Genomic DNA, 19,340 nt, shown 5'->3' with positions numbered 1-19,340 from the left:
TAGGTCTCCATCCATTTGGAATTTGTTCTTTTATATGGAGTGAGGTATGAGTCCATTTTTTATAACTTTGCAAATAGCTATGCAGTTGTCCCCAAAACATCTATTAAAAAGTCCGTTTTTTCCTCCTCCTGATTTGTAGTATTAAATTCCCATATGCACTTGGGTCTGTTTCTGAACTGTTTATTTTGTTCTATTAGTCTGGCTGTTCATGCACTAACTCTACACTGTTTAATTATAGAGGCTTTAAAATTTGTTTTAATGTCTGGTAAGGTCTTCCCAATCCCCACCAACACACACGCATGCACACACACACACAGACACACACACACACACACACACACGCACGCATGCACGCACACTGCTTTACTCTCCTTGCTGTTGTCTTATGATGTCTAGTCTTTCTATCCAAGAACATGATACGTCTTTGCATTTGTTTAAATCCACTTTTGTCAGCTCTTTTCTTCCTGGCAAAAGCACTGGGCTATCTATTCCTACCTTCACTCTGCTCCCAAAAAGGCAGGCAAACTGAGGGGCCATCAGCGTGCCTCAAAAACTGTGATTGGAAAAGTATGGACTGTGCACCAGCGGCCCTGGCCCCCCTTCTTCTTGCCCCCCTTTCCTAGCTCTGTGGTCCTGGACATATTTAACTTCTGCGCAAGCCCCAGCGTCCTCGTCTGTAAAACAGGGTCAGTAGTGCTGTGGCAAGATGGTCGGGAGGATTAATCAATGTATGTACATTTTGTTACGTTTTCTGACTCTGTTGCTAGCATATAAGGTCACAGTTGATTTTTGAATTTTTTTTTTAATTTAATGAACTCTCCTGTGTTCTAAGTGCTTTTACAAACATTAACTCATTTAATCCTCTTACTGACCGTGAGGAGGCTGCTGGGACCCACTCCTGCAGGCAAGACCTGAGGGACTCAGTGACGTCCCCGGACCACACGGCTCAGCCCGGGAGGGGATGCGGCTTCAGCGGCCTGGCCCCTGGTCCACACCTGAGGCTGCAGCGGTGTCACCACCCAGCCTGGTGTGAGCGCCTCCCGGACAGAAGCCTGGAGAATCTCTTGTTAGTCTGTTAATTCTTCTGTAGTTTTCTGTAAAGAAGTCACATCACCTGCTGCTAGTGACAGTTTTATTTCTTGCTTTGAAACCTTTCTTTCTCTTTTCTGTTTCTTTTTATTTATTGTTCTTAATGGGAGGGCTAGATCATCCTGTATCATGTTGAATTGGAGCAGCGTTAGAACAACCTTTGTTTTATTACTAACTTTAAAGAAATTCTTTTAAGATTTTATTATCAAGTGTGACATTTACAACACTTACGGGAGGTTTTGTGTGGGATTCTTGAGGCTTTGTTTTTGCTGCTAGCTTGTATTGGGTTCAGACGATGCTTTTCTAATCCTCGTTTGCTAGGAGGGTTTTTTTTGCGTTTTTTTAGGATTAAAAAAATCATAAAGAAGTTTAATTTTGTCAAACTGTTTTTTGCATCTACTGAGTCGTTCATGGTTATTCTTCTTTCATCTGTTGGTGAGATGATTTATGTTGATATTCTAACGTTCGCCCATCCCCATGTTCCTGAGATAAACACAATTTGATGTTTATTTCGTTTGGTTTGGTTTGGGTTTAAGATTTTTGTATTCATGTTCATAAGTGAACTTGGCTTTTCTGGTTGTTGGTTTGGCTTTTAAGACCAAGAGTTCACTTTCTCACCAGTTTTCGTAAATAAAGCTGTGATTGCTCTGAGGGGAGCTGAGAGAGAGGGGTGCTGACGCCCTGGCCTTGCTGGCACAGACAGGAGCCTCGTGACCACCTTCCTAAGGTAGCCGGCATTCTTCATCCCAGCCGCGGGTCAGTGCAGATTCCGGGACACACCAGCGCTCGGACCCAACCTCAAATCAATTCGTCGGCATTTCCGGGCGTGGGGTCCGTCCTGTTTGTATGTAACTTCCCAGGTGACACAGAGGGTTGAAAAGGTACCATGTCTGCTGCTCTGGTCCTGCCTCGGGGGCCCCGTGCATGGGGCCTGGAGTAGAACGTGTCAGTGATCCGGCCTCTGCCCACGTCTCTTTCCAGAGGTTCCGAGGCTCCGTTCCCCGGGGAGGACGATCTGGGCAGGCTCCGTGCCTTTCCCCAGAGGTGGCCGTGCCCCTTCCCCAGGCCTGCATCTGGTGTCTCAGAGCGGCCAGGACACTGCAGGTCCCTGGCACGGGGCCCGCGGGCGATGGCAGAGACTCCCCCGGGGGTGCAGCTCCTGGGCTGCCGTGCTCACAGCTAAGCTCACCGCCAGCCTGTAGCCATTTCTTAAAAGTTTGAGATTGCCCTGAAGTTCATTTTTACCTTTTACCTTGAAAGTATTTCAAAACCACAGAAAAGCTGCAAGAATACTACAAAGAATGACCCTTCACCCAGACACCCTATCCAAGTTTTGTCAGTTGTCTCCAAATGTCCTCGGTAGCAAAAGGATCCAGTCCAGGACCACACATTGCACCTGGCTGTCTTGTCTCTCCATCCCCCTCACCTGGATTAGTTCCTCGGCCATTCCGGTCATTTCATGACCTTGACAGTTTCAGAGATCACAGGCCATTCATCTCCTAGGATATCCCTCAATTTGGATGTGTATATTTCTTCATGATTAGACCCAGATTATGCGTTTTTGGTCAGAATGTCACAGAAGTGATGCTGAGTTCTTCACACTGTGTCTTGTTGGGTTTAACATGATATAGAAATGCCCCATCTTCGGTGGAGTTAATTTTGCTCACTCGATTAAAATGGAGTCCACCAGGTTTTGTCCACTGTAAAGTTACTTTTCTCCCTTTCACGATGAATAAGTATTTTGTGGGGAGATACTTCAAGATTATGTGAAAATCTCATTCTCCTTTCCACTCACATCCCTAGTTTGTCATTCACCGATTATGTTTTGCCAGAATTAAGTAGTATAATGAGGCACCCACTTGTGACCTTTCTAATTCAATCATTTCTTCTACATTTATTGATTGGACTTTTATTGTTAAAAAACAAAAGAGCTTTCTCTTCTCACTTATTTATTCATGTATTTGTTTATATCAGTGTGGACTCATGGATTCCTATTTTAAGTAACAGATTGTAATCCATTGCTGTCATTATTTATGTTGATGATCAAACTTTCTTACATTTGACCAGTGGGAGGCCCTCCAGCCAGCATCTGTGTTCTCTTCACATGTTCCAGTTACTGGGAGTACCTCCTTACTTTCTGGCACAAGATGTTGTTGGATTATCTTATTCTTTTACCTTCCTTCCCAGCCATTCTCCAAGGAAACTTGGATCCTTTCAGTGGAGAGTGGTATTTAGAAACCAAGATCTGGGCACTAGATGTGCTCCTTGCTCCTAGGGTGTCATTGCTCCCAGGCCCTCTCAGTGCACAGAGCTAGGAGACACACGTGCTCGCGTGCATGCGGGTCTGCATCCAGGTCTGTCTGTATATCTGTCTGCATACACTGAGAAGCATTAGTTGACACCAGCACCTCCAAATACAATTCAGTACCATCCATTTACTCAGGCTACCCCCTTTCCACATTTATACTAGCCCTACTTTGCTCCCAGTATCCTCATTCTGTTTACTTACTTGCTGAATCCCCCATATGTGGCCAGTCCTTTGAGCTGAGTAGACACCTTTGCACAGGTCCTGACTAAGCTCCTTTGCCTTGAGCTTCTGGAAGGAAGGATGAAGGCTGCCCTAAAACTTTTAAATTGCAAACTTAAGTTATCAAAATCTAAAGTTAATCATTATCTCTATCTTCCTCCCAGTGGTACAGGATTCTAAAATTCCTTAATTCCAAGTCATGCTTGTTATTGTGTCCAGTATTCACTTCTGCCTTGTTTCCTATATCCTCAAAGGCTACAATGACAATTACTATCTTTTCTTATAGTCAGTGCTTGCTTAGATTTCATGACGAGTTTGGCTGCGGCTTCACTTCCCACTCTGTTGGCCTCCAGGCGTGGACCTTGCTTCCCCATGCGCCCAGCCATGCATCTGTTATGCGTCTGTTACACTCTGTCCAGCTCTGCTCTGGCTTTGGGGTCTGAGGCTTTTCGGGTTAGCTAGTCTGCCATATCTCCAGAACTGGAAGTCCCTTTAAAATAGTCTTTCTAAAATATCTTAACGTTAACTCAGCAAGTCTAAAAATTCTGGTAGTGGTGCAGACAGTTGGAACTTCAAAACCAAAAAGGTAATTTTTTCTCCTGAAACTCGTTATTTGAACCATTTGTGTTTCAATATTCCTGGAGAGTAAATGTTCATCTATAAAAAGCAGCTTAGTTCCAAACCCCAGGGGTGAGGGTTACAGACGTTTCCTGGCCAAGAGGAGACTAGAGGATGTGTCGAGCATTTCGTCACTCGGCGGGTAGGGGCCCGAGCCGATCCCGTGCCAGAGCTGACACGCACGCGGCCCCTGTAACGACTCCTCCTGCCACGTGGACGAGGTGCCCCTTTCCTCCATCCTCTGCCCTGACTCCACCGACAGACTGCTACCTGGTTTATGTTGTACTAATCCATTCTCTCGGTCAAACTCGCTGGAACTGGTTTTCAATCATATACTAAGTTATCCCAAGGAAATATCACGATGATGTGGCAAAGGTTAGCATGAATATCCATTCTGGGGCAAACGAATCCTGCTTTTATTTGTGAACAGTTCCTACTAACCTCGAAGGCGTATTACAGCAGGGTGTCCATTCAAAAATCAATGAATGGGCATCTCTTTAAAGGCCTTGAAAGGCACTTCATTGCTAGGCCAGTGTTCAGTTATCTGCAGACTCAAGGCAGAACATACTCCGACCCGCCCCCATCATCTCCTAAAACACACGTGGCCCTGTCCAGGTAGAGAACAGACCTGTGGCCTCTAAGAGAGATCTTTCCTTGTGCCACCCTCCTGGCCTTCATTCACGTTCCATGCATCGCCCTCTGACTCACCCCCAGGAGGGGCCACGGACAAGGTCCCTGAGGACATGTGGTACGAAGAACGACACTGTCAGTGACACAGAGACAGCACAGGCTTTGGGGCCAGAAAGACCCGACCTTGAACCCCAGCTCTGCCCCTCCCATTCAGGTCCTTCAGCTGTAGAACAGGAATGATGGCACCTGTCCTGCAGGCTGCCGGAGCACTAGAACATTTGGTTATATGTATGTATCTAAGATGTGCATGGCTCTGCGTTCTGTAGGCACGAGGTACTTTACAAGTAAAATCTCCTCTGAGAAGCGCGTCAGCCCCTCAGGGCAGTGGGAGGCCATGTTCATGTCATGTCGTCCCCCAGGAAGCCTCAGTGCACCACCGCTACTTCTCTGAGGGTGTCATGGCACATTGCTGGTCCAGACAGGCTCCAACCTTCCTAGACTCAACACGATGGGGCCCTAGAGACCGTGAGTGGCATAGGTGACGTCTTCTGGAATATTCCACACCTAATTCCCTTCACATGGATGCAAGCCACGCCCAGGCAGGCACTCTGTGCTGCAGTGCGGTCGCTCACCCAGCGTCTCGCCCAAGAAGTGGTTGTGGCCTCCTGCCCCGTGCCTGGCCGCGGGCTGGGATCCTCGGGGGAGTGGCTCGGGGGCACCCAGGCCGGCAGGAAGTCGGCCGCTTAGCGATTAATCACGTAGAAAGTGGGGAGGTGATTATAGAGGTTTGCTCGGGGTGCTGGCGGACGCTGAGGAAGGGGGGACGGAGTCCTTCAGGTGGCCGTAGAGGCCCACGAAGGGGGTGACATCTGAGCCCCATCCCCAGGGACCTCGACAGTTAGCCAGGGCAGGGGACAGCTGAGCGGCCCCCGCGAGCGAGGATTGGGCTCCTGCCGAAACGTTCTGTGGCGGGACGGCGTTTGCTTTCCTCCCCTCTGAGCCACGTCTTTGCAGAAAAGTTTCCTTTGAATCCTGACCGTTTGTTGAAGTGCGCTGAGGAGGCTGTGTTCCTGCAGTTGTCGTCAGTGGATTATGGAATCAAAGACCCTCATCACTGGAGGGGCCCCTTGAAAGGCCCTGTGATAAGCTGATGCTCAGACGGGGGTTAAAATTTTAAATAGTGGCTTTTACGGGTATTTCTGGTTCCGTAATGCTTTGCTTAATTAGTGACCTTTGACTGTAGAGTGAGCAAAACCTCTCCTCCCACACTTTCATGGCGTGCCGTAAAGGGGGAGATCACACATGTGCCGTGTTTTCCTTCGCTCCTGCTTGCCGGCCCGGTGCATCTGGGAGCCCCGCCGTTCGCAGCTGTTGGCTGTGTCTAATAGCCAAGATAGCACCCGGGCTTCTCCAAAGGCTGCTCTGAGCAAGGTTTTCTGTAATGAAGATGCTGGTGGTAGCACTTGGGTGCAGATAAAACTGGTTCCATCCGAAAATGGAACGAAAAAAGAAAAAGCCCATTTAGTGCTTATTTGTGCATAATAGCAGCCATTTTCTTAACAGGCACTGTTTCAGGGAGTGTTATGGGCTAATAACACGCAGCGCGGGCTGCTGAGTGCTGGTCTCTAGGTAACTACAGAGCCGCGGAGGTGGCCGGCCAGTGCCCAGGAGCCGCGGGCGAGGCGCTCACAGATGCCCGAGGTGGCCCAGCAGTGTCTGCGGCGGTGGCGTTTGGAGACACACCTTCCGCGGAGAACGTGGGGTGCGGGGTGGAGTGACGCTCTGTCTCCCAAGTACACGTCCCCCCAAGGGACCGGATCAGGGGCTGAAGAGTGGAAGGCCGGGCCTTGCTTCCTTTTCTTTTTGCTGACGTGCTCCCCCGAGAGAAAGCTTTCGGGGTGTATGGGGCCCCGTGTTTCCCCATCAGCCCCTGGTCCAGGCCTCTCCCGGTAAATCTCTCCTGGCGCTGAGTTCTCGGGAAAACATGGTCCTGGCAGGTGTGTGTCCACTTCCTTTTGTCACGGTTGAGGCCCAGCCTGCTGGGGGTTCCGGGCTGGGAGCCCTTCCTGCCCCTCCGAGGCCTCATCTGCTCCATCCACGCCTGCACCTGCTCCCCACGTGCCGAGGGCCGGGGGGTTCCAGCCCTGAGCTGACCTCTGGGTGCCCCCGTCTCCCGCGCGGAGGGAAGAGGGCCTCACGGAAGAAACAGGGCACCGGCACCTCACGGCAAGTGAGGGAGAAGCCGACAGCCGCGGGCCTCCGGGGAAGCTCCGTTCACGACCCTCCTTTAGAACGAGGGCGGGAGGTGCCCACGTCGGGGGAGCAGCTCTCTGAAATGTTGCTCTCAGCGGTCCGCTTGGCTGTGTGTGCGTTCCCAGGGGTTTTTTTCTCTTTAACAGTCCACGAAAATGTTAAATAGCGAGTTGGGAAACATCGAGGCTTAGGAAGATCGGAGGTTCCCCCGAATAAGGTACTCAGATGCCCGGCTCTGCCCGGGATCGTCCAGTGTTCTGTCCTCAGCTGGGCCCGGCTGTTCGCAGGATGGGACCCGCTGGGACCTGCGGGAAGTGCGTGGCCCCAGGAAGGCGGGGGAGGGACAGGCTGACCAGCGAAGACGGTGCCAGAGCGGAAACCGGGCACACCAGGGAGGAGCCGTCCTCAGCACGAGGCTGCCAAGGGCACAGGGGCGGGGACCTGGCACACAGAACGAGTCCTGCGGCCTCTCCTGGCCTCGCTCCCTCGGGAGGACATTGGGAGAGGAACAACGCCTTGGGAGCCTCAGCGCCGGACTCACACTTATTAAGCACTTAATAAACACAGCACGTAATAAAAATATTGAAGTCAAGGCAAATGTCTGGACTCAAAGAGAGCTGCTTGAGTAGCTGTGGCTCCGAGGAAGGACTGTCCTTGCACTGGGAGTGTTCCTGGGACAGGCCTGTGGAGACAGCGCAGGGTCCAGCCCCGGGAAATACTGCAGAGTCAAGCCGACCGCCAGGCCCGCCCCAGGCTGGGCCCGCCAAGGTCAGCGACCTGCTGGTGCTCAGGACACCAGCCCCAGGCTGGGCCCGCCAAGGTCAGCGACCTGCTGGTGCTCAGGACACCAAGCCCCAGGCTGGGCCCACCAAGGTCAGCGACCTGCTGGTGCTCAGGACCCCAGCCCCAGGCTGGGCCCGCCAAGGTCAGCGACCTGCTGGTGCTCAGGACACCAAGCCCCAGGCTGGGCCCGCCAAGGTCAGCGACCCGCTGGTGCTCAGGACAGGAGGTGCTGGGGTTCCATGCGGGTCTCCGGTCAGGACCAAGGTGGGCCGCGTCCCCGGTGGGGGCAGTGTGGGGGCAGCTCGGGAGGAGCAGCTCGTGCAGCCAGAAGCCAGCTGGGCGTCCAGCTGCTGGCGGGAGAGCTTAGTCACACGGAACCGAAACCATCCCGCAGCCAGCCGTCCCTGGTCCCCTTTCCCAGTAGAGACTTTTCCATCCTTTGTTTATGTATCTTCTACCTCTGACGGTGTGCTCCGTCTCTGGCAGGGTCGCAGGCCAGGTGCTTTTTATCTCATCACTTCGAGGTCTGGAGTTGGGGATTTCTGATTGCTAATTATCTCTCCTCCTTCCCTCATTATGGGTGGATATTAGGGCTGTTTGTGGCCCTTTTAGTAAGTGTCTGTCAGCATTTCAATTGTAATAAGCCTTGACTGTGGTTGAATTTCTTTTTCATAATAGGAAGAAAAAGAGTGACATTTTTTCTGAACAGTCTGTCACGGATGCATAAGAGGGCTGTCACTTCTCTGATGGCTCCTTCAGCAATGGCCCAGCCATCTGGGTAAATCTGCCGAGACGGGCTTCAGCTCTGTTCTGGTGTAATGCCTCTGCCTGAGCGCTTAGGTACTGAGGGGATAGGTGACAGTGAAATATACACCTGGATATTTCAAAATGTTTATTGTTTGCTTGATTGTCCATAATAACACCCTTACAATGACTTTTCTCTTTTATTTCTCAACTTGCATAGGAAATCTGTACAAGATGAACTGTTTGAAGTGGCTTTTTTGTTCATTAGTCTGTCAGATCCTTTTAGGTCCTATTATGGGACTTTTAAAAATAACACAGAAGAAAATACTGCAGAAGAAAATACTGCAGTGTAAGTGACAACTCAAGTACAACCGAGGGACGCATTTTACTACAAATGTCATTTTCAAGAAATAGAGGTCAATGCACATATAAATCACAACTGTCAAAGTAAATTAAATTTTACGAGAGTAATATTTTCCTGTTCTTTTTGAGGACCGCTCAAATTCTTCCATCCTAATTCTCTTGTTGGAATTTTAGATTTGCCTGTATGTTTCATTTTTCCAGTCATTAGGTTTTATACTTGTTTCATTTAGTCATACATTCATCCAGCAAACATTTATTAAGCATCTACTGTCGTATAGGTTTCAGGATTCATGGTACATACTAGATTACAAAGATGGAAAACTTTTAGTCCCCACCTCCAGAAACTCACAATTTGGGGGGAAATGTGGGAGGAACGATTGAGATGTAATGTAATAATCAATAAAAATGAGGCTTGTGAGAATTGTTATAAAAGGTGTTGCTAAGACAGTATCAGAAAGAAAATGGGTAACAGAATAGGGTAATCAAGGAGGGCTCCATGTAGGAGGTGAACTTTAAGTTGGGCCTTGAAGGCTGCATAGTATTTTGATGGGGAGCAGGACATTCCAAGCAGAGAGAATAGCAGAGTGAAAGGCATGGCACCGGCTGTTTTAAAATGTGAATTTCATTTCTATTCAGGTAGAGTGAGGCCAATGGATCAGGAGACAACTCCCTGAAAAGATCATTTATTACTCACAGATCCCGAGAGGAGGGAGCACATGATGCCAGGCAGGGCCACACAAGGAAGCACCAGGGTCTTCCAGGAGGCAGAGGGGGGCAGTGTGGACCAGAGACTTCACTGCAGTTTCCATGGAAGGAGTGGACAAGGCAAGGTGGTCAGGCTGAGGACTGGCTAGTCTGGATCATTCCAGCAGGCTGTGGGGCACAGGGCCCTTCCCTGGTTGTCTGGTACCTGCTCTGGGTGATGAGGGCAGGGAGACAGTGGTCCGGAGTGTGGGAGCCCCATGGAGGAAGGGGTGGGGTGAGGGCTCTGGGTTGGTTGGTTTGCATTGGAAAAGTGTGCTCATGGGTGAGTTGTTTGCTATCTCTAGGACCCGGCTGCCCTGGGAGGGAGGGGGGGCAGTCCCAGCGGGGTCAGCCAGGCCCCGGATGTCAGGGCACGAAATACAGAAGCTAGAACTGTGGTTGATACAGGCGTGGTGAGGGCTGAGCAGCTGCGTGGCCGGGCCACGTGTGAGCAGGTGGTGATGGGAGCCGAGACCGGAGGGGAGGCAGGAGCCGGTGTGAGCAGCCTGCAGCGCCTTTACTAAGGGTGGAGTTTGTTTCTGTCTGAAAACGTCAGCGAGAACCTGCATCTCCTGGTCTCCGAGCATGTGCCAGGGTGTCTCGGCACTCCCCACGCTTCACCCCAGCACAGTCTCCCGACGGGCCTTCACTTCGAGCCCCAAGGCCAGGTCCCCGCATCACGCGAGCATGTGTCGGGCCGGTTCTGGTGTTCCAGTCCCTTTCCCGACCCTCCACGCACACCCCACTCCGTGAGTGATGGGGCCCAATCCTCGCCGGCACTGCAGGATCTTAGAAAGTGGCACGAAATCCCGCCACAGGGTGCAGGAAGGCGTGGGCAGTCCTGTTTGTCCTTGAGAGGGTTCGTGTCTGACGGGAGAGAAGGGACAGACACAAATGCAGTCCCCCCGACACTTGTGACAGACACGGAGGAGGCCAGCTTCGCTTTCGAGGTGAGCAGGGGCTGGGGGTCTGGGGTCCCGTGGTAGGACTGGGAGATCGCGGCTGGAGGGCGGGCAGGGTGCCGAGACCGGCCCCGAGCCGCCGGTGTCGTGGAGCAGCTCTTGGGTGCGGGGCTTGGGCCAGGCACAGTGGGCCCACAGACTCGAGGAAGGCAGGCCCCCAGGGGCCCCCAGTGCAGGGACAGTCGTGCGTCCACAGGTGGCTTCCAGGAGAAGCCTCTTCTTGGGTGGGGGAGGACTTTATGGAAAAACTGGTTCCTAGAAGGATATTTCAGGGGGGATGTGAATAAGGTGGCAAAAACCCAGGCGCGCGTCGGGGGAGGTAAGACTGGGGGGTCGGCCTCGAGTCTGCGGACAGTGAGGGCCGTTCAGTGGAGCCTGGGCCGACGGGTAAAGCCGTGTGCCATCTGAACTGGATGATGACCCGGTCTCTCACTTATGGCCGCAGCAGGTGAGGCCCAGAAATTCCAGAGGCCTGTGTGTTGTGGGCATGGTGGGCTGGGCTGTGTAGGGTGACCGATGGGGAAGGGAGTCCTTCCTGAGGTCCACAGCCGGGGGCTCCATTTGACCTGTGACTTTCTAGCTGCTCATCAGGGAAGCGGACTCGCTAGGCCGGCGGCCACGACTGGACCCGAGGGCAGGCTAGCCGACAGCCCTGAACCTTTGGTCTGTTTTAAGGAAGAGAGGCTTTTCCAAGAGGTGTCATTCTTTTCTTTTAAGTCACTGAGCTTGACTATCCAGATAGTTCAAGCGACCGGTCAGGAGCTTCTAAACTGGGGTCCCGTCAGTGAAATCAAGGGAAGGTAGAGAGGCCGAGGCCGAGGGGCCTCCCAGCATCGGGCAGGGGGAGGGAGGGGGAGCGGGCGTCGGGGGTGAGGCCCTGGCTCAGGGGCTGGAAGCAGGAACGTCCTGCCGGCGGTCAGGAGGCACCAAGGCCGCGCCGGGGTCTGAGACGTCCTCATGGAGGGGCCCCAAATGCCAGGAGGAAGGAGAACACTGTCGAGGGGAGAAAGGAGGGGCCGGGACAGACGCGGGAGAGACGTCGTTTAGGGGTCACTGCGGGCAAAGGAGGAAGCAGAGGACAGGTGGCTGGAAAGCCAGAGGGGACCAGGAGTACCCAGGGTCACAGACCCAGGAGAGCAGCATTTGAGATCGAGGGAGACCAAATGGTCATTTCACATCCTCCTGCTTCTGAAGATAAGAAGAGTGTTAAATAGTTAAAAAGTAAATGAATAAGCAACTGGCAAGGTGCTGAGGAGGAGCGGGGAGGGCGGGGATCCGGCTTCCCGCTGTTCCGGAGCAGGAAGCCTCCTCACGAGCTGACGCCAGTCAGTGCCAGGGGCGCCCCGCCCCGCCGGCTCATGAGGGTCGCAGGCTGTCCGGACCCTTCGGGAACTGGCCCCCAGCCCTGTCCACCCTGAGTCCCCTCGTGGCCCCATGTGTCCGGGGCTCCCTGGGAGGCTGCACCGGCTCAGGCGAGGGGACACGGCTCGGAACCCGAGGGGACACGGCTCGGAACCCGAGGGGACACGGCTCGGAACCCGAGGGGACTCGGGAGCCGTGCGGGTTGCTCGGCAGGCGGGTTTTCCTGCTGACACCAGGGTTTGGCAGGTTTCCGTAGGGTGGATTCTCGGAGCATCTTTTCCCCCCTCCTTAGCTCTGGATGAAAGGCGAGCTGCTGCCTCCCGCCCTCCCCCGCCTGCTGCACCTCTCCCTGCGCAGCTGCGGGGCCGCACGCTTCCTCTCCGCTTGCAGTTACCTTGTGCACGAGGCTAACGCCTGGCCTCCGGCTGCTGAGCTCAGCGTGGCAACGGCGGCCGTGGCAACTCGGGCCCTGATGGAGAAACCACTTGGCAAGGCTGGCGGGGTCTGGGACCCCAGGAATTAAAGGAGCAGGCGTGTCCGAAGGCGCCAAGTGCAGGCCGGCCGTGGGAGCAGCGGCCCAGAGCCCTGCCGTGGAGGTGGGCAGGGGGCAGCCTCCCCTGGGCTTGAGCAGAGGACAGCGGGCTCCCCGGCGGGTCCTAATGACCACCCCCCGCTGAGTGACATTTGAAATGTGTGGCATTTCTGCTCTTGTAGTAAGTATTGTGAAGTGCTGTTGGTTAGCTTTAAAAGAAAGAGAAGGAAAAAAATGTGTTAAAATCCCAGCCTCCCCACGGAGCTCTGGTTTGTTTTATCTTTAAAGAATCCTGCCACGCTCTCTGCCCAGCGCATCGTTAGGGAGCGGCCGCTGGCTTCTAGAAAGTCCGTCGTGGTGATGGTCTTGAAATCCAACCAGAGAGCCCCGAGGAGCCCAGCAGGGATCAGAGGACTCCTCTTCCTCACTGAGAAGGATCCTGTCTCTTCAGATCCAAATGTAAACCTTTTATTACAGAAATGTGACCCCGCCGCCGCCGAGGTCTAGGACTACAGTCGTGTTTTCAGTAGTGATTTGTTTCTGGACCTCAGCGCCAGGCAGCCCGTTTGCAATACTGCCTTGGAAGTCACACACGTGTTTGTCTGTGTGTTCATTCGTGTATTAAACCAACGGGTCGGGCCCCGAGTCTGGGCTGGACCCTGGGGGAGGTGCTGGGGCTTCAGTGGCGAGTCAGACCCTGAACCCACCTCGGGGGCTCGTGGGACAAGTGACAGCAAGCGTGGAAGACGCCTCGGGAGGAGGCGGAAGACACACCGCGTGCCCTGTGGCGGGACGCGGGCAGGGTGGGTCGCGTGGTAAGCACGTAGGTTTGGGGGCCAGGGGGTCTCTGCTGCAGCTTCGCGACTGCACTGTGAGAGCATGAACGTGGGGCCGGCCGTACACAAACCGGTGAGCGAGGCCGTGTGCCAGTGAAACTTTATTTACGAAGCAGGAGGTGGGCCGGGTTCGGCCCGCGGGCCGGAGGTTGCAGGCGCCAGCCAGAGCTAGAGCCTTGCTGAATAAGTCTGCCTAAGGCTCCTCTGCCTTAAGGAGTCTGACTGACTGTGTTTGACTTACTGTTAGGGTTTGGCCCAGACCCTGTAAAGTGAGGCGCAAGCCTGTAGAAGCCGCAGACCCACAGGTTGCCGCTGTGCTGCCCTTCTAACCGGTTTCACGTCTCGTGTCGCTGTCTCCTTGCGGCCTCCTTCCTTGCGCTGACTCAGACTCCGCCTCGGGTGCTCTCCTCTGACCCACCTTCGCACCTGCTGGTTCCCTCGTCCGTGAGCAATGTAAACCTTCGACACGCACTGTGTGTTTGCGTGAGAACTGGGCGTGATCAGCCCTGCGCTGGGGCACGTGGAAGGTGCCGGCACAGCACAGAACTAGAACGTCGCCTCTGGCGGCCGGGGTGGGGAGGCGGGATAGTGGGGGGTGAGGGGGTCCCGTTCATGGAGGCTCCCCAAGGGCCTGGTGCTGCCCAGACCCGGAGGAGCTTGCCAGCTGCGTGGAGAAGGAGCAGAGGCCTGGGTGCATTTTGCGGAGGTTCGGGCGTCTGGGACTGTATGATGCCATGAGGTCATGACGGCTGGGCCCGCAGGGAGAGTGGCAGGCGGGGTCCGCGGAGCCGTGCGGCACCCACCTGAGCCCCCAGAATGTGGCCTCCCTTCAAATCCAGGTCTTTTAAAAAGGAGCCAGAGCACTGCTGGGGGCAGGGGGGGTGTGACCTCAGGTGTCCTCGCCCTACACTTGTAGGTTACACTCGTCAGAGCAAAAGCCCCACAGCCAACCCGCAGCCCCTTCTGTGGGGTCCCGCGCTGAGGACGCGGAGAGCTGGCCCCCTCGGTGCAGGGCGCTGGACTCGGGCCGCCTCCTCCCGATGTCACTTCAACGGCTCGCTGCTTTGCTGACTCCCGGGCTCATTAGCCGCTCGGACCTCCTGCCATATGTTTTTGGCTGGTCATCCCATATTTTATTTTGATGCTTTCTAACCGAGGTGAAATCCTGATAAACATAAAGTGAACCGTGTTAGCGTGTACGGTTCACGAGTTGGCGCCTCTGCAACATGCACCCACCACCTCCGTCTAGTTCTGAAACCTTTCCCGGGCTCCCCCCACCCCCCGTGACCGTCAGGCTGCCACTCCCCTTCCCCACCTCCCCCAGCCCCTGGCGCCCACCAGTCTGCATTCTGTGTCTATGGGTTTACCTATTCTGCATATTTCATGAAATGGAATCATACAATACGTGGCCTTTGGGGTCTGGCCTCTCTCTCAGCACCACGCTTTCGAGGCCCGCCCACGCTGTAGCGGGTGTCAGTGCCCCCCTCCTTTCCTGGGCTGAGTAGTGCCATCCTGTGTCTGCACCGCGGTTTGCTTCTCCATCATCCCTTGATGGGCACTCGTGCTGCTTCTTCCCTTGGCTGCTGTGAGCAGAGCGGCCGTGAACGTGTGTGTCCAAGGACTTGTGAGAGAACCAGTTTGCACTTCTTCTGGGTGGAGACGCAGCGGTGAAGCTGCCGGGTCATGTGGTGATTCTAGGTTTTTGAGGAGCTGCCAAGCCATTTTCACGTGTTTAGTCAAGGGTATTTGGAGTTTTGCGTTCAGTTTCTTGGGGACTCATGCCGCCCGGCCCCGTGTTTGCCGTCCCCCTCTCGTCCTCCGCGTCCGTTTCTCCAGTTTACCAAGGTCATTTGAATTCTCGCGCCGCCCTCCCATGACCACCTGCCAGCCTGCCTGGGACAGGGATACAGGGACCTGCCGAGGACTCAGAGGCTTCCCTGGCTGGTGGTGACTCGCGTCCCCCGTTGTTCTCTCGCTGGGACAGGCCCCGGGGCTCTGCAAGGCGGCGTGAGTGGGACGGAGAGGCTGGGGCAGGCAGAATTAGAAGCTGCCTCAGGAGGTGGCGAGAATCACGAGAGGTGTGGCTCGGGGGCAGGCTGGGTGGTCCTGGAAGGGTCAGAGCCACGTGAAAATACCTCCAGGGCAGCCGACTGGACGGGAGGTTCATGGACGGGAATGAAATCAGCAGGAGGCGGATCACTGGGCAGGGCCAGAGGGCAGGCAGGGCGCCCCACGTGGAAAGGGGTCAGCCGTGCCCCGAGGCAGGTCTTTACCACCTCAGCTGGTTCCCAGGGCAGCGGCGAGTCCCCTGCGGAAGGGCCTCCAGTGTCCCGGCCAGCGGCGGTGTCTTCGGTGTGTGTTTGGGCAGAAGGCCAGCGGCGGTGTCTTTGGTGCGTGTTTGGGCAGAAAGGGTCAGGGTGGGGGCGGGAGAGGCGGAGCCCCCTGCTCGGCCGCAGTGGAAACGGCTCTGAACCCTCCGTGAGGACACCCGGCCACCCAGGTCCCGTGGGGTCCTGGGCAGGTCTTCTCTGACGAGTTATCCCCTCAGCAGGAATGAAGGCCCCGATGGCCAGGTCCTCTCCTGCACCCGCGGTCTCAGAGCGCTCGGGCAGTTGTGCCCAGGTCCTGACTGTGAGCTGGTGACTGAAACCCCCCCAGACCCAGTGGCAGGGACAGAGGAGCCCACGTCTCCGAGGCACACGTTGGGGGTGTGCACACACAGGACTCAACTCGCCCCACTCGTGGGGGACACTGGGCGGCCGCACGTACATGAACGGCAGCCTCCGCCCTGTGTCGTCCAGCCGGTCCCAAGACCTCCCTTCCCCAGGTTGGAGCCATCGGCGACGAGGAGGAGTGGGTCACCCTCTACGAGGAGGAGAATGAGCCTGACGCCCAGACGCTGGAGATCCCAAACCTCACGCCCTACACTCATTACAGGTGAGAGCGGCAGGCCATGAACCCCACATGAGGAAGGGGGCGCCCCCCACAGGTGGCCCCTGTCTGCGGTAGTGAAACCTAGCTGCATGAGGGTAAGCGAGACACTTCCAGGTGGCCATAACAGTAAATTGAACCTTTCAGGGCACGAGACACGGTCGAGTGTTATTCCAGGAGGATGGTACCCGATGCGAGGTCAGCCACGTCCCTGCCACCAACGTCGCTGGCCAGGCAGCCGGCAGCATGGCTGGCATATTAGGCTTAGTAGCCAAGACCCACATGGTTGGAGATGTGGTGCTTTTCTTTACAAAACTCCACGACCTCTGTGTACACAAAGCAGACGTCCTCAGAATACCCTTCTGCCTCCCCCTCCCCGCCCAGGACTAGCACAAATCAAGCACTTAATGTGCCGTTTAACCTTTGCTTCTTGATCCTGAAACGTCTCCAGACAGTAAATCCTTGGCCTAAACAAAGAGTAGGGTGATCATGGGCTCTTAGAGACATCGTGACTTCCCATAAGGTCACTGAAGGAGGTGGAATTTCCAGTCATCACCAGATGCTGAGTTTGATAAAGTCACTGTTCTGCCAGGATGGATACATTTCGTAAGATCGGGGAACAAAAGACTAAGAATGACTAATTCAGGGAGTAAAAGGTGAAATTACATCTTTGCAAAGAACACTTTCTCAGTACAATACCAAACTTAGGGTTTTTTTAAAAAAACCTAATGAGAGATGCTGTTTAACTTATATTCATTTTAACATCCTTCCTAAGATTAGAGCAGATGAATCAAGATACACTTGTTTTTAGAGAAAAACATTCAGCATAAAATGACCTGTTGGGATGCAAGACTTGCCATATGAAATTAGTATAAGCTGTATAGTTATTTCAAAGATCAGAAAGTATGATTAGAGATCAGTATCCCTGTCTTAAAATCACGTAAATTTAGGAAGCCCCCATAATTAATATGTGTGTCTACTTAGGGTATTTTTCTGGTGTATAAGTTCAATTCACATAGTTGTACATATTAATAAAGAAGAGATAAAAACTGAGAACATTAACATCGACTTTAAAGAACATCTAGTTCCACCCTGGTTTTATAGATAAGGAAAAAGGCAAGTCAACGATGGGGTGAGAGTCGCAGGGTGTGGATTCTGGGACCGTTGCTCCTCTCCTGAACCAACAGAGAATGGGTTGCAGGGCACCCTTGGTCATGAAGAGACGCTGGAATTTCAAAGCTGTCACCCGGTAGCGACATTCTGACATTCCACTTCCGTTAAAGAGCTACTTGAGCTCTAATCCCCTGGTCTCGCCCTAAACTTGAACCAGCCAAGGGCATCTGATGGCACAGATCCTGGCCACGTAACCCATCCAGTCATGCTTCCCTTGGAACGGGAAATTGCTGAGTTGCGGTGCATTTACCATTCTGTGGAGGCTTTTAGGGAAAGAGGCCATATATGTAATTCACATTTTTAATGAAACCAGGTGGAAAGAGCGCGGCCTTGAGCAATGGCCTCTGTGACACGGGCAGACACATATCTGCCCCCGCCCACCCCATACACCTGGAAGTTGTGGGCAGGTTTCCATCCTTCCACATAACCTCTTGTGCAGAGTAACTCCGGTCGTCGGCTTTGCTTCCAGGTTCCGAATGAGGCAGGAGAACGTCGTCGGTGCCAGCCCCTTCAGTCAGTCCTCCCGGGTCATCCAGACCCTGCAGGCCCCCCCGGACGTGGCCCCCACCAGCGTCACCGTCCGAACTGCAAGCGAGACCAGCCTGCGGCTCCGCTGGGTGGTGAGTTGGGAGGCGGGGGGCCTGCGTGGGAGCCCAGAGCTTAGTCATTTCCTACTCTTGCCTTGTCCTGGTCAAAACTAATCTCATCATTAAACCAGGAAGTATTGCGTTTTACATTCGGTGTTGGATCTCAGACCAGCCCCGGCTGTCTTATTAATTAGTAGCATGACTCACTGGCTTCTTGGAACTGAGGAATATTCTTTGGGGAGGAAAGCCGATGGCCCTACAGGCTGAACCTGTTAAGTCCTTAAGCCAGGATGACACGGAACCAATACTCAGTATTTGTAAGAGAGCCAGGTTGATATTGAATCAGAACATTTCCCCACAAAATTAAGCTGAAATGTATTAAAAGAAATTATGTACAGCCAAAGTTACTGACAGGACTCCATTTAATTAACAGAAGAAAAGTTCCAGGGGAAAGTAGAATAAAGGTCCTAAGACTATTCACCCCAGAATATCTTTTCCGTGGACTTGGCCCCCTAAGACAGGCCCGTGCATGGGGACCCTCGCGGGGGGCGGCTCCGAGACCTTGGCTCACCACGGACTGTTGTCCACTTCCAGCCGCTGCCCGACTCACAGTACAATGGGAACCCCGAGTCCGTGGGCTACAGAGTTACGTGCTGGCGCCCCGACCTCCCGTCCACTGTGCTGGCCCAAGTCATCAGCGACCGGCTGGAGAGGGAGCTCACGGTCGAGGGGCTGGAGGAATGGACAGAGTACGAGCTGCAGATGCAGGCCTTCAACGCCATCGGGGCCGGGCCCTGGAGCGAGGCCGTCCGGGGCCGGACACGGGAGTCAGGTGAGACGAGGGCTGGCCAGGCCCTCCCCGTGTCTCCCTGGAGACCGAGCTGAGCGTCCGCAGTGTCACTGGCATCTCACTGGCTCGACCCCCACTCCCTTGCCATGTCTGTGTTGACACTTTCCTGAGTAATTAGGTCCAACTGCATTAGAGCCCATGACGCTGCTTTGAAATTGATGATGAATTCTACCAGGGGCTAGACTCGCATTATTATCTTTTTAATTAGGGGTAATTCTCACCACCAATGATGAAAAGTAGGAGTGTACAGAGACTCTAAGGAGATCTTTATAATGAAAGGTGTTCGGGACCTCCTCCTGATAAAGTCATGCGTGTGATATGTTGAGTCTCCCCTGCGCTAGAAAATAGACCCTCAA

The 19,340-nt window shown here is 54.0% G+C and overlaps 1 protein-coding gene across 1 annotated transcript in view; it reads left to right on the top strand.

The window, feature by feature from the left end:
* Window positions 1–19,340, top strand: part of SDK1 (sidekick cell adhesion molecule 1) — a 539,910-nt gene that overhangs the window by 411,532 nt on the left and 109,038 nt on the right. Inside the window, exons 22-24 of the mRNA XM_059896610.1 lie at window positions 16,271–16,380; window positions 18,017–18,167; window positions 18,729–18,966. Coding sequence (XP_059752593.1) covers window positions 16,271–16,380; window positions 18,017–18,167; window positions 18,729–18,966 — 499 coding nt within the window. The remainder of the gene's footprint in view (window positions 1–16,270; window positions 16,381–18,016; window positions 18,168–18,728; window positions 18,967–19,340) is intronic.

The sequence above is a fragment of the Balaenoptera ricei genome, chromosome 15 (genome assembly GCF_028023285.1).
Source record: "Balaenoptera ricei isolate mBalRic1 chromosome 15, mBalRic1.hap2, whole genome shotgun sequence".
Lineage (NCBI taxonomy): Eukaryota > Metazoa > Chordata > Mammalia > Artiodactyla > Balaenopteridae > Balaenoptera > Balaenoptera ricei.
Note: the sequence above shows the minus strand (reverse complement) of the source record. Positions and strands in the feature narration are given on the sequence as shown.